This window comes from Trachurus trachurus (genome assembly GCF_905171665.1).
Source record: "Trachurus trachurus genome assembly, chromosome: 17".
In the NCBI taxonomy this organism is placed as follows: domain Eukaryota; kingdom Metazoa; phylum Chordata; class Actinopteri; order Carangiformes; family Carangidae; genus Trachurus; species Trachurus trachurus.
In genome coordinates, this window is record NC_139900.1 from 33,742,178 (window position 1) to 33,759,081 (window position 16,904).

Consider the following 16,904-nt stretch of genomic DNA (forward strand, 5'->3'; position numbering starts at 1 on the left):
GAAAGTTTACACTCCAGCGACCCTTAGCCATCATTAACAGAGATAACGTTAAGATTGCCAAACATACTGGTTAGTCCTATGCTTCTTTTTCCCACTTGTAACATTAGAATGAAACATACTGCTTTAAAATATGCATAATTAAGCAGAAATAAATAAAATAAAAACTAAACAGCCAATGAAGGTTAGATTTTCATATCTTTCATTATTACTTTTGATTATTAGTTATTGTTTAATTATACTTACTGGAACACAAGAACAGTTCTTTTAAAGACGTGTTTCAGATTAACATTATCAGTGACAGTGACAGTGGCCGAGAGCTTATGAAGTTGTAGCTGCATGAATCCCAAAGGTGATGACTAGAAGATATTCATGATACCTTGTCCCAGTGGTTAAGAGCTGTGGGTATTATGAAGTCACAGTGTTGCTGTGTATTTAAGGCATTTGAATAATGTTTGACATGTATTTAGAGTTTCAGTTTGCGACTCAGTGACAGCTGATGGAGGACCAACTGGATGGAAATTGTCATGTTGTAATTTTCCAGTAAATTATAATGGAGGCTTTACAGGATTCTCATTTTAAAGGAAGACAGCTTGAAACATAAAAATGTCACGCAGAGACAGTGTTTCATACAATTCACTGAGGTGTTAATATTTGCCTAATTAGCAGCAGTAGGCTAATCCATAGTGAGCAGCTGGAGAAGATAAATCTCTTCAACTCTATGTAGTTAAAAGAGAACAAGCTCAGTGGACCTGCCAAGTCACACATGTTGTGGTGGCCAATGAAGTTTTAAAACAACTGGCTAGCCAGGACTAACCTAAAATTCTTCTGCATTTCTGCATTAAACAAAAGCTCAGTCACATCATTTTTCAATAGCATGATTTACTTTCCAAGTGTTGAAATCAGAATATCAATATCATCTTCCCATTGGGAATCATTGCAGAGAAAGTAACATTTTGTTTGATGTGCAAAAGTCCGAACCTCTGAACCATTTCAGTTGACAGGTCTCGTCGGTGTATGATGTAACAGTGAGAAATGTGACATCTGTCTTATGAGAACCACTAAGGTGAAAAGCTTTGGAGAACAAAGGAAAAACGTACACACAAATCTTATCCAAAGGTCTGAGCTTTGATTGTTGGAATGTATTTGTGGCTCTCTGGCTTGTTCCATGCACTGACTCATTCACATTAAATGAGTTCGTTTTCTTGGTTGTATATGACTCACAATCAGAAAACCATTATTTGTGATTTAACGCCCACACACCTAAATGTGACCAGCATAGCCCCTGCTATACCGTTAATAGTCTTTCATATAAAAGTTCAGCATGCTGTCTTTGCCAGTTATATTCCTTCGCCCATCCCAGTTGCTCACAATGGCAACCTAGTGGTGAGAGTGTTGGAAATGGAGGAGGACCTAAGGTGGTGTGACAATAACAGGCCACACTTAACACCCCAGAGCTTACATTTATTTATACTTTTAACACTCCCACAAACTACAGTTGGAGACTTATCAGCCTCCAGTTAGCTGGATACAGGTTCCAGCCCACTTGGATGTCATTAGGAAGCCATTGTTATGATTTCAGCGGAATATATTTGAAGTATTGAACCAGAATAAAAAAACGCAGCTTGTGCTGCCCCTCTTAGCCTGGCTAACACCAGACCTCATCTCAATGTACATTGACTGGCAAAGCGAATAAAATTGCGCACAAGGCAGCATGGGTATAGATCATAGACTGTAAAAAGGCTACCCCTCTATATGATCTTCCATATGAATGAACATACTATAACTCCTTGTTACAGATTGAAATTAAGAAAGAAAGCTGAGACATTCAAATGTGATTAAAAGTCTGAAACCTTGGTGTGCTGATAGACTCAGATCTGACCTTTCCACAATCATATCAAATCAGTCACCAAAACAGCCTCTTATCAACTTAAAAACATATCCAGAATTAAGGGCTTCATGTCCCAAACAGATCAGGAGAAGCTGACTCATGCTTTCATCTCCAATAGGCTCGACAGTCTTTTGACTGGACTCGTATCAAACAGCTGCAGCTCAAGTTTTAACCAGAACAAAGAGATCAGATCACCCCAGTTCTCAAGTCCACATTGGCTCCCAGCTACAGAATAGATTTTAAAGTTCTGCTACTGGAAATCACTGAATGGTTTAGGTCCAGAATACATGAATGACATGTTAGTAGAGTAAAAACCCAGTAGAGCTCTGAGATCTACTGACTCAGGTCAGATAGTGGAGCTCAGAGTTCAAACCAGACATGGTGAAGCAGCATTTGCTGCACACAACTGGAAACTACATGTGATACTCACAAAAGTGTTTTGTTGAAATATTATTATTGTTTCATTTAATCTGAAGTCACTTCTTGGTTTATTGCCACTGTTACCATTTTATTTTACTATTTTATCCTGCTAAGTAAGAATAAGAAAGAGAAACACACAATACTTGAGGTTGCGGGAAATGGACACAGGGCGGCGTCACTGGGACTGTTTGCAGTGCATCGCGGAAGTGAAGCTCATAATCCGATGGACTTGGAGAATGAGCAGTAGCTGTCCTGTTTCTCCTATTGCTGTCCTGTGTTTCCAGTTTCCAGCACTCCAGTCACGATTATCTATATATCTGTCAGCGGCGGCCTAGCTGGGACCCGCTACATACACATACATACATATAAAGTATATATTCTTTTTTTCTTATACTTTCTTTGTTGTAAATTGTAATGTTTACAATTTTTACTATTCTGGGTTATTTTAATTTTTTAAAAATTGTATGTTTTTATGCTGTTCTTTTTCCGTTTCTAGTTCTTACTGTTAAATGTTTTGTCTTTATATAAAGCCCCTTGGTATGAAATGTGCTATATAAATAAAGATGTCTTGCCTAAAAGGAGCTGTTATTGTGTCATTCTTGTTGTTATGCAAATCAGTGTTATCAGCCAATAAAGAATGGACTTAACCACCCACATAGCTTCCTCGGTACTAACCACAAAAAGGCACTTGTTACATTTAGTGTATATTATTTTTGACGATTTTTTTGTACACACAGATCATTAAACAATAAGGGAAATCTAGTGATATTTAACCTAGAGATGCTGTTCTCTGTTGCTAAAGTAACAAGGAAATGTCATGCCCATATGCAGCCTAGTGAACTGAAACCAAGGGAAAGAGGAGGATCACATTTCCTTCAACTGCACCTACTGTCTGTTCAAACCAGACGTCTCCACCTGTCATAGAGCTCCGTCTGTACATGCAAATCTTTAATATGATGACAGCAGTGGACAGTTACGGAGAGGGAAAGGGAATGTAAGTAAATCAAAATTGATTTAATTAAAGCACCACTCCTCTCCCATTGTTTCAAAGTTGAAAATAGAGCAGCAAGCAGGTTTTAATGCACCTTACTTGTTTTTCTGTTTGTTCACTCCTACCCCGGCCAGATAATTATCCCTTTGATCAAATTTTTATTTTTAGCGTGGCAAATAAATGCCTTCTCTCTTCATTATGCTTCATACCCACAGGGGTGTGTAATCACTCATGTCTCACTGTGTATGAGCCTGACAGCTACCACAGAGTCGGCAGTTACATCTGACCTGAGCTGCTGACAAAACTTAGGAACATAGACTGTCAGAGTAAAGGTGTAACACAGTAAACAGTAAGCCTATTAGTATGTATTGTAATAAAATACTTTTTCATTCAGTTCACATTTGATGTACAAAGTGAGACCTTGACTAATCTCCAATAGTTTACCAGCATGTTTTAAAATTTCAAGCACAAAACCAGTTTACAATTCTGTAAACTGATTTTGTAAATACCTTCTTATACAATCAACCACTGCATTTCAGTAAGTGGTGACATGTGTTGCTGTCAAGTTTCTATCTTGTTGTATTTTCTGCATAAAGAAGCTTGAGGACCTTCAAGCCACAAAATGATTAAAAAAGAGTGAAAGGGTCTCAGTGTCATTTTTTATACTTTCTTAATTATTTCTTGTAGAAATATCTAGAAAGGTCAGAGATGTTGGCAGAGTAGATGAGTAGAAACAGTAATTACAGTGTGTCTGTACCTAACTTACTGAGATTGACTACAGGAATCTTTTGTTCTAATATTTATCCACTATATTGTCTGAAGTCCATATTCATGCTCTGTTATATGTGTCGCTTCAGTGGAAGCCAGCAACAAAACAAAACAAACAAAAAAGAGGCACAAATGATTTATGTGCTACTTATAAATATCCAAACCATATAGCCAAGTTTTTTTTTAATACATTAAAGAGATGAAATCTTAAGATCATACCACAGTGTTATATCACGGCCTTACAGGGTGAGATAAACACAGAGACACACACATACACACACATCAGGGTTGTGGTGGCAGCACTACTGTACCTTGCACAAAGGCTAATTAAGCTTTTCTCTGTTCATGTGTTTTTGCACTTGTGCGAGGGGTTGAGGAGAAGACGGGAAGCACTGCAGGGTGTGGACGGCTCAGAGAGAAAGTAGGAAGCAGCAGGGGAAAGAAAAGACTGATGCAGAAGAGGAGATTTTTGAAAAAGGCACGGGGGTAATAATAAAGCAAGCACGTGTAAAATAAATGCACAGGAAAGAGAAAGACAGTTTTTTAAAAGCTGTTGCAGAGGTCAGTCTTGCTGTGAGGCAGCTGGTGAACACAAGTCTATTACTGTCCCTTTTGTGATATTGCCGAAGCACTTATCCCCCATTTGGAAGCACATCTAGACCAGAGGTGTGGTGCTGCGATTGCCAGCAGCACATCACATGTCTTAATAGTCTAAAATGACTGAAATGAATCCTAACAAGTACATTTCCAACAGATGCACTCTCTTTATCTGATGTGACTCATGTCCTCTTTCTCAATAATACTGTTTCTCTTCAAAACCTAGCTATATTTATCTGTTCACTTACTTTTAGGAAATGGATGGAGACTCTGCTTCTTGACGTCAATTTTCCCATAACAAACAGAGCTGCTATTCTGCCGAAGCTTGTTCCAGCTGTATGGGTGTCACATTGAGAAAGGAGTGGAGCCTGTAGACTGATGTGCCAGACTGCCAAACAGATGAGATTCAAAATTAGTGTCAAGTCTGCCTTCAAATGTTAATGAGAAGTTTTTTTCTCCATAGTAATCAGACCGTTGCTCATAGGTTTTTCCAAAACAGTACAGTTGGTCTGTGCTTCACATGTGTCAGTTATCACAAAAAGGACATTTCAAGGTTGGTAAAGAAACAGAAAACACTTTGCTAAAATATCAAAGAGGTGTTCATTTGACTTTACAGTCCTGTTGCATGGTTCTGTGTGATTACATAACAGCTTAAAAAAAAAAAAGTGACTATGGGCATGGAGAAATCTTATCTGTTTCATCATGGCCTTATACTGTAGGAATGCCATACCTGTCACTCAGGTACAAGTAGAGTGACTCCAGAGTCCTAAGTCCTCATACCACTTGACTTTTATCATGGATATTTCCTGAAAATTAAACAGGTCGGGATTGCTGTCAACACCAAATACAATATACAGCATGATAAAGCAACATGTATTACAAAATATCTGTGCGGATGTTTAAAGATGAAAGTGTGAGTGACAGTCATTATTGGTTTGAGTTTTTACACTTTGGACACTTTAGCACCCACACCAAAATCTACATCTCCCCATAACTGAGTTTGAATTTCACTCAAGTTATTTGTTTGGACATTTTACTGCCTTCATTTGACAGTACAGTAGAGATCGATGGGAAGTGCACGGCTAGAGAGTGGGGGAATGACATGCTGCAAAGAGCTGGGAGCTGAATTAATAGGAACTTGTTTCTCAGGGTAACTGCACCCACATGGCCGTACTCCATGTAAAGATCCAAATAAATAGATGCTCATTGTGAAAAAGTACTCATTGTCTTGCTGGAGTTGTACAAGATGACCAATACTCCTCCATTATTATGTGTGCTGAGGCCATCAACCTAACTCAGGAGTACATTCTCAAAGATTCACCAAATGTCTACCCACATCTCTAAAACTTTACTGGAACTATTCTTTTTGGATTCCTCATGCCTTGTTGTACTTGTGAGGATGCTAAGCAAACACTTTTTATACTAAGCTAAGCTATTCACGCCCTGGCCTCCCATTTCTCTGACTTAAGTAGCCCTAACCCTTAACCTTACCCTAAACCTAACCTTAACACTGTAGAATGGGTAGTCGGAGAAATGAGCCGTCGGACTTTTGGGCAGTCGGACTGATGTATGCTCCCCGAAAGATCCATCCATTGGATTTTTCTGCTACCCAGGAAAAAAGAAGGCCACATTTCTCTGTCACATTTGAAATAGCCTTAAAAAATGGGACATCTAATTCAGCCAATGTGATGCAGATCCTGATTTGGGACACAGCTGTAAAGTTTGCTGTTCTCAGGATCAAGTCCTGTCGGATGCCCAACACAGCATCAGTCAAGAATTTAGCGCTCGGATTCTGATTCTCCTTAAGGTTTTTCTCATATTCCTTTTGTTTTGTAGCTCTTATTCAAGTGTCCCAATCCCTGCCGCTCAACACCAGCTCTTCCCCAGCATGATGTTGCCACCTCATTGCCTCACAGCGGGCATAATGTAAAATGGTTAATGAGCTGTGCTTGCTTTCTTCCAGACATACTAGCACTTTCAATTACAGCCAAGAGTTCAGTTCCTCTTTCATCAGACCACAAAATCTTTTGTCTGTCACTTAGGAGTTTTTTACTGTCTTTGTGCCAACCTCAGGCATACTGTTGCTGAGTGTCTTTTGTTAGTGCCGCTCTGCCATCTAGCACAGATTTACAAAGTTGTGCACTGACTTTTGTTCTCCAGCAAGGATCTGCCACCCCAACGCTGTGAATCTGAAGAATGGTTCATAGCTTCTTGACCTGTTTGGTCCAACATGTTTCAAGGAAAGTCCTTTTTACCCTGTTAGTGACCTCACTTATTTTTTTCATGGCATCCTTGCACTTGGTGTCAGGTGTGTAACAGTCATACTGTACATTGCACTCAGGGAGTACTGTGTTTTACATGTTACAGCCATATGCTCATTTCATTATTTTCTTCATCCATCTACATTCAAGTGGACTCTGTAATGGAATACATATGGGAGCAGTGAGGGATTTTTGAGACAGCCAAGGTGCTGAAATATCTCGAAGATAATGAGGAGACATTACATAACATGCACTGTTTATTCTGCCTATATGGTTTATATGGTACTTTGTATTTTTCCCCCTAATATAAATGCATGGTATCACAACAAGACTGAATCAATCAATTTTTATGAGCATCAGATTTGAAGCAATGCATTTTTCAAACAATCCAATTGGTCTTTGAATTGTTATTTAGCAAAAAAAGTAGAGGATTTTTTCGAGCCTATAAAAAAAGACTACTTTTTAGTTTCCAACATCCCACATTATTTCAAGTAAGGCTTTATAAAACAAGAAATTTTGAAATGTAATAGAGCAGTAACATAACACTTAGAAGGTCAACTGAGATGTGTAACTAATCTCAAAAGAAAATATTTGATTTATTTAAGGCTCATTGGTTACAAGCAGATACAGCAGTAGGGGCTAAAACCGTCAGTATTAAATTGATCCTGCAGATGGATTTGAGAGGTATGGTTACTGGATATAGGAGGCAGGCTGCCAATTGCCTGTCAACATCACACTGAAGCTTTCGGCGTGTAACACGCCTGCCTGGTCTTACTTGCGTCCAAGGAAGATGGAGGGATAAGCAGGCTGATCTGGACTATTGAGATGCAGTCATGGGAAACAGACTGCAGAATCTGTTGCCTTGCCAACCAAGCCCCCTTGGAGTGTTAGGGTTAAATGTAAAAGATTCTCTGCCAATGCAAATATAGGTTGCCATCTGTTTTCATTACTCTCCTTTTGTTACATATTTTTGAAATACGCAAGAAAGTGGTGTTGTGTAGGTGTAGGTGTTCAGATCAGTGGCCCTTTCAAGCATTATCCTAATTAGATTTTTGATGTGAGCGCAATATACGTACATAACTGGATGGCAATTACAAGAGCATCCACATGCCTCTCAAGGCGCAGGGATTTGGTAGAAAGCATATGTTGACTCCTCATATAGCACGTCTTATAGGATTACTGCAGGCACAGAATAACATTTAAAATGTGAGTTGTGCTGTGTGACAGTTAATCGAATATGTTGAATTTATAGAACATTATCTAGCACTCATTGTTGCACACTATACAGTAGCTACACTTTTGAACATCTAATATAATATAAATATATATATATATATGAGTAATCAGATAATTAAATTGTGTGCTATTCTAACATAATCCAACAAACACAGAATATATCAAAAAGCACTTATCTTGAAATGAAACCACACAAAATCATCTAAGTATTTTTTCATTTCCCATAGTTCTGCTTACTTGATGCCAGTTTTAACTTTGCTTTAAAATGTAAACTTCTGAAAAAAACTGCGGTCAACTTAATTTCTGTCTCTGACTATTAATCTCCAGTGAAGCCAACAGAGATATGGCAAAGGCAAGAAAACAGCAAACTTGTTGCTTAGGAACAGTGAGAAATAACCCTAACTTTTCTTGAAGCATCTGATCTTATCTCCCATGGTGCGCATTGCTCTGTGTGTGTGTGTGTGTGTGTGTGTGTCACGGGGAGTGGGGGTGGTGATTAGGGGAGTCAGGTTTAGCAGAGGTTGTTTCTAGGCAACTGTTTTTTTTTCTTTTTATATGAAACTTGTTTGTTTTTCTGCATTTTCTGTCTCCCCCAATTCATTATGCCACGCTTTTTCACAAATACGGTATCTCATCACTTAGGGAGGGTTAACTGGCTCTCTGGTGTATGACCCAGCATAATCTATGATGAAAACAAATGACAGCAATAAAGCTGCTTTGTGCTGTTTGGGAAAAGATCCCAAACATTCATTACAGAATGATATATGTGCTGATATTTTCAGAAATATAGATCAAAGGTAATAATTTCCCCTGTAGACTTAGATAAAGTAAAAATATGCATACTCTCAGCCCAATATGCACATTCTCTGCTCCCTTCGTCAACAAAGGGAAAATTGTGATGTCTTGTGCTCTCTCTTCTCATGTTTTGTCATAAGCTTATGCTGAAAGTGTGCAATAATTATTTCAACATGTCCTGGTTTTGTTCACTCACATCCAGCATTACCATACACATGCCTGCATCTTGTATCAAGTGAAGTTTGAATATTTGACCTACGACAGCTGTTGGCGTGCTGCCCACTTCTGCCTCAGTTGGGAGCAGTTTTACAGCCTGTGAGCTGCGGTAAACAGTCCAATAAATAAACCTTCTTTTTTTTTTATCAAGTTTTCAAGTAATAACAAGCCAGTTGTACAGTTGTTGGGATGATGTGTGTGTGTCATGCAGCAGTTGAAATGTCAACTTGTGACCTTATTATCCTCATCATTTTTAATTAAAGCTGTATTTGTGAGTCTGTGCATGTAGATATTTGAGTGAGTGCGCCGCAGGTGCAGAGATATTTCTGCTTTTGTTCTGCCGTACATGATGCATTTTACATGAATGTTCTTGGTGATTAATAGGTTTCATGTGAGGTTATTGCAGGATAATTTATTTATTTATTTAACAAAAAATTATACAGACAAGAAAAACCCAAGTGCAGTTAAGCTACTGTATTATTTCAAAAGCGTAGACTTTGACAGTACAGGCAGTGCAGCAACTAATTGGCGCATCAACCCCCCACTCTTTCACATACACACACTGCACTGATTGTACTGATGTCTTTTACAGTAGAACCTCTTTGATCTGCGTTTTAATTGGTCTATCTGTGAGGTGTTTAATTAGCAGCTTTGAACTGGATGTTTCAGGTGGAAACCTGTGGTGGATCCTGTGTTTTGTCATACCCTAATTAAAAGCCTTATCCGCCAAAGACGTGACCTCCGCGCAACCCGAACACTCTTACTGTGCATGTCCATATGCATGTGTGTGTCAGAGAACAGACAACCCACTGTCAACACTAACTGCGAGCCATCGTGAAGCATCCCTTCAATTATTTCTGGCAGCTTTTTTTCCCTCATGACAGTTCAGTGCCGTGCGCGCAGCACATGCAGTCAATACACTTCTCTGAACTGAGTGATGGTGGTCTAATGACATTTCAGATTCAGACCATTTGACACAAGTCTGGCATCACTTTAAACAAACAAAATATACATCACTGTTGATCAGTCTACATGGTATTTAATTAGAAATGTCGGTGGACCTTTTCACTCGTGTGTGAAAGTGTGGTGGAGAAAGATGACGTGTCAGACTGAAATGTCATGTCATGCTTTAAAACAGTTCAATGAATACTCAATGGTGAATTTATGACTGATTAAATGAAACATGACATTCTTTGGATATCAGACGTTACCTCAACAAAGAATGTAGTAATAAGGCAAAGAAAAAAAATTGAACCAATAAAAGAACATCAACTTTTTTCTGTGACTAGTGACCTATTGATTTACATGACTGAGTGATTCCTTTGTGTGTTATGTCCCATTCCAATATCCAGCTTCAATAGGGAATTCATCCAATTAAAGAAGCAAAATGCTGTTTCATGGGGACATTAATTGTGGCACCAGTCTGATGTCAGACCACTGGAGTCTATTTCAAAGCAATGTCCCAGAACGAGATGTGAAATGGAGAAAGTCCTTGGCCTAATTTGAATGCAGTAAAAAAAAAAAGAGAGAGATAGGCTACTATAGTTTTGAATGATCTTGTGCTGAAGAGTTTAGCATCATCTCTTTTAAATAATAAGCTTCTTATAATAACTCAAACAAAACACTGAACTTGTATGGGCCATATAAGATGTAGGGGTGAACTAATCCTTGTTATCATTTCTTAAGCAATATTTTACAGTCTAAACAATAATTGCAGTTAACTGAATGGTATCGGTAAAACTACCTTCAGTCTTGATCTTAATCTAAATTCTTTCATCCAAAATCATGAAGGTATAACACAACAGAGGGAACTTTCCTACAGTGAGATAGCAGCCTCTGTTGGAAAAACATTGACACTACAGCTTTGAGTTCCAGTCGTTCCAGTTGATATAAACTGGCCACTTATAGTTTGAGTTTGTCCCTATAAAAAATAACAAGAATCATATTTCTCAACTTCTGTATTTTGGTATTTAAAATAAATAAATAAAACAAAAACTTCCTTTTCCATTTTTTAAGGGCCAGGCAAAAGTTACCTAAATTTGGTTCTTTCACATGTCACACACTTTTAGCTGGTGTGTGACCATAGTCAATGTAAACATTTAGAATGATCTTATCAAACATACAGAGCAGGTAGGTCCGTGTGCATCATTAGCCTCTCCCTAAATATGATTGCATGCACCTGCTCTCTGTTGCTGTCCTGTGTCTCCAAGGTAGCACACACTTTTCCATTGCAAAAACATGATGAGACAAGGAGTCATCTGTCATATTCCCCATAGCAATCCATATGGTTCCCTATTGTGAGTGAGTTAGCAAAAACCTGCAGTAACCAAGCTGCTATAAAAGGAGGAAAGTCTGCCACTGTCATAGGCCTGCAGTGTGACAGTGTATTCTTCTGTTAATACCTAGTCCACTTTACTTTCTCCTTTCTATTACAGAGTTTCAGCTTTTAATCTCAAGTAGGCTACAGTTCAAAGGTTAGTCATTTTGTTTGGATATGATACTACATTCTTCAATCTTCTTCAATCAATTGATGGAGCCCATGAAAATCAAAAACAGACGCTTTTTGGTCTGTTCCGTTTTTGTCTTTTGAAACAAAAAAATCAGCATTGGGCGGAAAAAAATGCTTCAAAGAATCGACCTTAAACTCAGGTTAGCCTACAGTAATAAACAGTTTAACCTTGACCACATTAACTGACCATGTCTCAGACATATGCAAATCTACTTTTCATTTCATACAATGCGTAGATTAGATGTGTCAATGACTTGCTTGTAGATTATTGATTATTGAGAGAGAGAGAGAGAGAGAGAGAGAGAGAGAGAGAGAGAGAGAGAGAGAGAGAGAGCATAATAATCATAGCCTATGACAAAAGTTAGTAAAACTAAGTCGGAGGCTAAATAAATGTATAGATATTTCCCTAGCAGTTGATAGAAACCTAAAAAACAGAGCAACCAGTTAGTGAATAGTGACTACCTATATAGGCTATTAAAAGGCTAACCTTTTTTTCTTTCTTTTTAACTGGCTCAGCACCGCAGTCACTGAGCCGCTGTCAGTAGAAGGTGCGCAGTGTTTCCCAGTGGGCGGGGCCTCAGGTCTCGCGACAACAGGCATCATTATTGCCGCCGCGCGCCATGCGGCTGTTGACGCGGACAGTGTTGTTAGCGGTGGTTGGGAGCAGAACAGCGCAGAGAGCCATGGTGAGTACTGAGGACACCACGGAACAGGTTCTCCTGTTTATACTGTCTGCTATGGTCCAAACATCAGTGTGTCTGCTGCTGTCAACGAGCTGAGCTGTAACGCTAGGGCAGAGTTAGGACGTCTATTTATAAATGGGGGTGCAACACACAAATGGGTCCGATGTCGATGCAGCAGCAGCAACCGATAGCTCCTAGCAGCTCCGAGCATAGTGCGACGAGCATAGATATGCGGTTAACGGTCTGACCCTTCAACTCAGCCACCATCTTTTAACAAGTTTAATTAACTGGACTCAGATTTATCGCATTTCCTGTCACGACAGGATGGTTGGTGTTATTTTATGGCCTGTTGTTGTGTAAATTATGGATTAAAGATGCCGCTGGAGTCCACAACAATCCATAGTGATAAATCCGCAAGATTATTAAGTGTAATTGTAACCTAGCGTCAGACCAGGGGGACCCTCTGTTTGTGTTATCTGTATTCATTTTTATCTGCTCAGTTTGCGGCGGTTGACCTGTGGTATCTCGTCTTGAACAGACAACGTTACACACTTTATTTGAGTTTACCGCCTCAACCGGTTCTTTATGTAAAAACAGTAACTTATGATATGATTGAAATGTGAAAGAGCGATGAGTAACTTCCTTGTTTTGCCCCGTGTGTGTGATTCATCCTGCGTGGTTTTAGCGTTGAGCTCACCATTGCCCTCTGCTCTGCTTCCTTGGACTTCAGCCTGTGTCTTAAGTTGTGTTGCTCAATGTGTCACACACATTCACCTACATATTCTTCATTCTTCACCTTTATGCAGTGTGCTGCTCAGGTTGGAGACTGGCAAAGTGCCAAATCCATCTACGAGTTTTCTGCCAAGGATATTGATGGCAATGAGGTTTCTCTTGAGAAATACAGGTAATGTACACATACACAGAAATGAATATTAAAGCTGCTGTAAATTGAATGTACACATCAGACAGTAGTGCCTATTATCTCAGTTTACCTTCTTGCTGTTTCTGTTTTTCCTTCCAGAGGGTACGTGTGCATCATTGTAAACGTAGCCTCTAAATGAGGAAAGACCAAAGTAAACTACACTCAGCTAGCGGGAATGCACGCCTCCTACGCTGAGAAAGGTTTACGCATCATGGGCTTCCCATGCAACCAGTTTGGAGGACAGGTAACAATCATAACCTCATAATGACTTAGCATTATTTTTATTTCTTTATTCCATGCCTTATCAGCGGAACATTGCCAGTGTTGTTAATACATAAACTGTAAATCCTGAACCCTTCCTTTGTATTGCTGTTACCGTAATCCTGAATAATGTGACCTGACAGGATGGAAGTGATTTAAATGATTATTCAACTTTACACCGTTCAGTTTAAAAACAAGCTTGTAAGATGGATAGATGGATTCTTGTGCATTTTAGATAAATCAAGATGGGTATACTCATACCATGTAAAGCTATTAGCACAGTTGGGACACTCATGTTATTCATTCTCTTATGCGTCTTTGTTTGTGTGTTGTCCAGGAGCCGGGAACTGACGCAGAGATTAAAGAGTTTGCGAAGGGTTACAATGCTGAGTTTGACCTCTTCAGTAAGATCGATGTGAATGGTGATAATGCTCACCCTCTGTGGAAGTGGATGAAGGCACAGCCCAAAGGGAAAGGGACCCTGGGAAAGTGAGTTAATGTCCTTGATGACACTGTGCACAAGAACTTAGACCATTTTTCTTTAGGGTCAAGTCATCTAAAGTCCAGAACCTCATAATTTTTCAGTCTCTAACTTTTCGCAACTTCTGACATCTTCAACTAGTAGCATAAAATATACAATAAACAAGTCTGCCTGAAACAGGTTTGGGAGGATTATTGCTAAATGGATTGCAACATACCCAGATGTATTTAAAGGCATATAATCTTTATTATTTCCCGATTAAGGAGTTGATGTTTGTAGAAGTACAACCACAGCATATGGTTCAGAGACCTTCTTCAAGGTTGGCAACTCTGTCCTGTATGTAAAACACACATCCTGTTAAATTTCTGTTACTTAATCCTTACTTTCTTCCTCTATGTTTCTTATTCACATTGGGCAAGGTGGGGTTTTTTCCTTGCATAGTCCATGGAGCCATTAAAAAAAGATGACAGTGGGTGTGAAGATTAAATTCTGCTGTATGTGACAGTCTGATAACAAGACAACATCCATGCCAAAAACTGGGGTGTAAAAAGATAACAGGTCGGCAACAGGAAAATTTAACAAGAAACAGATCATCATTACAATAAGAAATGAGTATTATTTGCTCCACGGTCAGGTGTGGGCCAACAAGATTTTTTTCTCAAACTGGCTCTTTACCACTCAGTCATAAAAGAAGCCAAACAGTGAGCAGTGGTTTTCTAACAATGTGTGTGGACATGATCGACTCTTAGTCTGTGAGCTACAATATAAGGAAAGAGCATAGAAGAAGAAAAGTCTTGTTGTCAATGCTTTAAGCTGTGTTGTAACATCTTTCTCCTCTCCATTTCCCCACAGTAACATCAAGTGGAACTTCACTAAGGTGATTTGTTAATCTTGTGAAATCATCAGTGAAATGTGTCATGCCATGTGCATGAAAGTCAACAGTTGTGCTAATAATCTGATCTCTATTCCTCAACAGTTTCTTATAAATAGAGAAGGACAAGTGGTGAAGCGATATGGCCCAACAGATGATCCCAGCGTAAGTGACATACATAGTAGTTTTTTCTATATATGTTTGTTTTTTTTAAGTCTGAAGAGGTTTATTCAGTTAATTTGCTGCTGAATGTTTGCCATAGATTATTCTTTGTGTGAAAAACAAAGTATAGATAAACTGCTTGGTCAAGTATGTACCTGTTTTTGTCGATTTTTTTAATATATATTTAATCTCTGTTCATGGCGCTGCATGAGCAATGGGGTCATTCACCATCTCTGTCATAGTAAACTCTGTTTGTTTCTCTTTGTAGGTGGTGGAGAAGGACCTGCCCACATACCTCTAATACAGCACTCTGCTATGTGATGGTTTGACCCCTGACCTCTCCTGTGGACTTCAGGGTATTTGTGTGTATGTGTTTCTGGACCAGTGACGGCCTGTCTATAAACCCAACATTGGGGAGGACAAGCCTGATGATTCCCAGCGTGCAACTAATCCCCAGAGCCCATGCACACCAAACCCTAGAAGTCTATGTGAGAGGACATGCACTCCATTAGTTGTCCAAACTAGACACTTTACACCTTACTTCAGCCTCTGAACAGCCATTCCTTTTTCTTATACAAACACCATTTAGTCCTTTCTGAATGTTAAGTGACAAGTCTTTGCATGTGTCAATGTCAGTATTATGCAGGGACACAGGATGCCATACATTTCACAACTTCCACCATGCTACTGATAGTATTATTATTATTATTATTAATATTATCTTAATATTACCTTGCACTTGACTTGCCGAAGGGCCCTTCACTGTACCATGTCTTATGTGTTGAAATTGGAAAATAAATGCTGTCTCAAACACTGATTTATCAATGTAGATTCACTTCATCAAACCTGCATCGCACTTCATTTTATCTTTCTGCGAGTTATTGGAGTTATCTGTTAGATATACTGTTTGTTGTGATGGCACATTTGTTGAAATATTTTATAACAGATAATACAAGATTTTACATTGCACAATTTGAACATATAGACTAGTTTTAAGATGGCAATGCCTTGTAGTAGTTTCCGTCTGTAGAAATGACTTAAATTCTCTACTACCATTCAGTGTGTGTGAGTTTTGAGGAATTATCCAAAAGCAGAATGTACTATCAATACCAACAATGTGTAATTGGGTTTGAATGTATTATCAATAGAATTGACACCAAAAAAGATCAATCGTATGTTGGCTCGCATCCGTGGCACATGAATGCCTCTAAGGCTGTTGCTGTTTTGTTAATGAGCGCATTCACAACACATTTGTATAGCACGGAAACAGTCTTATTGCATAAAGCAATGAATGGATGGTAGTAAAAACGAATGCCCAACATTTGAAAATTTGTTGTTAGAATATACCTCACTATAGCCATTTCCACTAGGCATAGAGAAAACAATTTAACAATCTTAATTTTGATAATTTTAATGATTTCCACTTACTTTAATTTGTGGTATATTACTTTTTAATATTATATCTAATCATATAAGCTTCTATTCAGCTATTATTGTTTTTTGAAGGGGGTGCCCTACTAAACTGTCATTGACATACAAGAGTGAAATATCTCTCAGTGGTCGACACTGGCGCTCTCTCGGTTATACGGTCACTTGTGAACTGAGCCGGATGAGGATGAGGATGAGGATGATGCTGTAGCGGCTCGCGCATCAGCCCTTGCCAGAGTGATGATGACGCACAGCAGCGGCGGAGATGATCGGCGCCGCTGGCCCTGAACGTGTCGCTGGGTTTGCCGACGCACGGCGACAAACGAACACTGGTGTAGCTATGTAGTCTGCAGCTGTAGCACTAGTAAACCCAGGAGAAGGTGACATGAGCGCCGCTTTTGCAGCTTATCTGGCA

At 39.1% G+C, this 16,904-nt stretch overlaps 1 protein-coding gene across 1 annotated transcript; it reads left to right on the top strand.

Annotated features, from left to right (window-relative positions):
- Positions 1 to 12,244: 12,244 nt before the first annotated feature.
- LOC311000469 (phospholipid hydroperoxide glutathione peroxidase-like) lies at positions 12,245 to 15,872 on the top strand. Its single transcript, XM_083991192.1, has 7 exons — positions 12,245 to 12,367; positions 13,171 to 13,268; positions 13,386 to 13,530; positions 13,885 to 14,036; positions 14,881 to 14,905; positions 15,005 to 15,064; positions 15,330 to 15,872. The coding sequence occupies exons 1-7, from the start codon at positions 12,302 to 12,304 to the stop codon at positions 15,360 to 15,362; spliced, it is 579 nt and encodes a 192-aa protein (XP_083847318.1). The 5' UTR covers positions 12,245 to 12,301; the 3' UTR covers positions 15,363 to 15,872.
- The last annotated feature ends 1,032 nt before the right edge of the window (positions 15,873 to 16,904 follow it).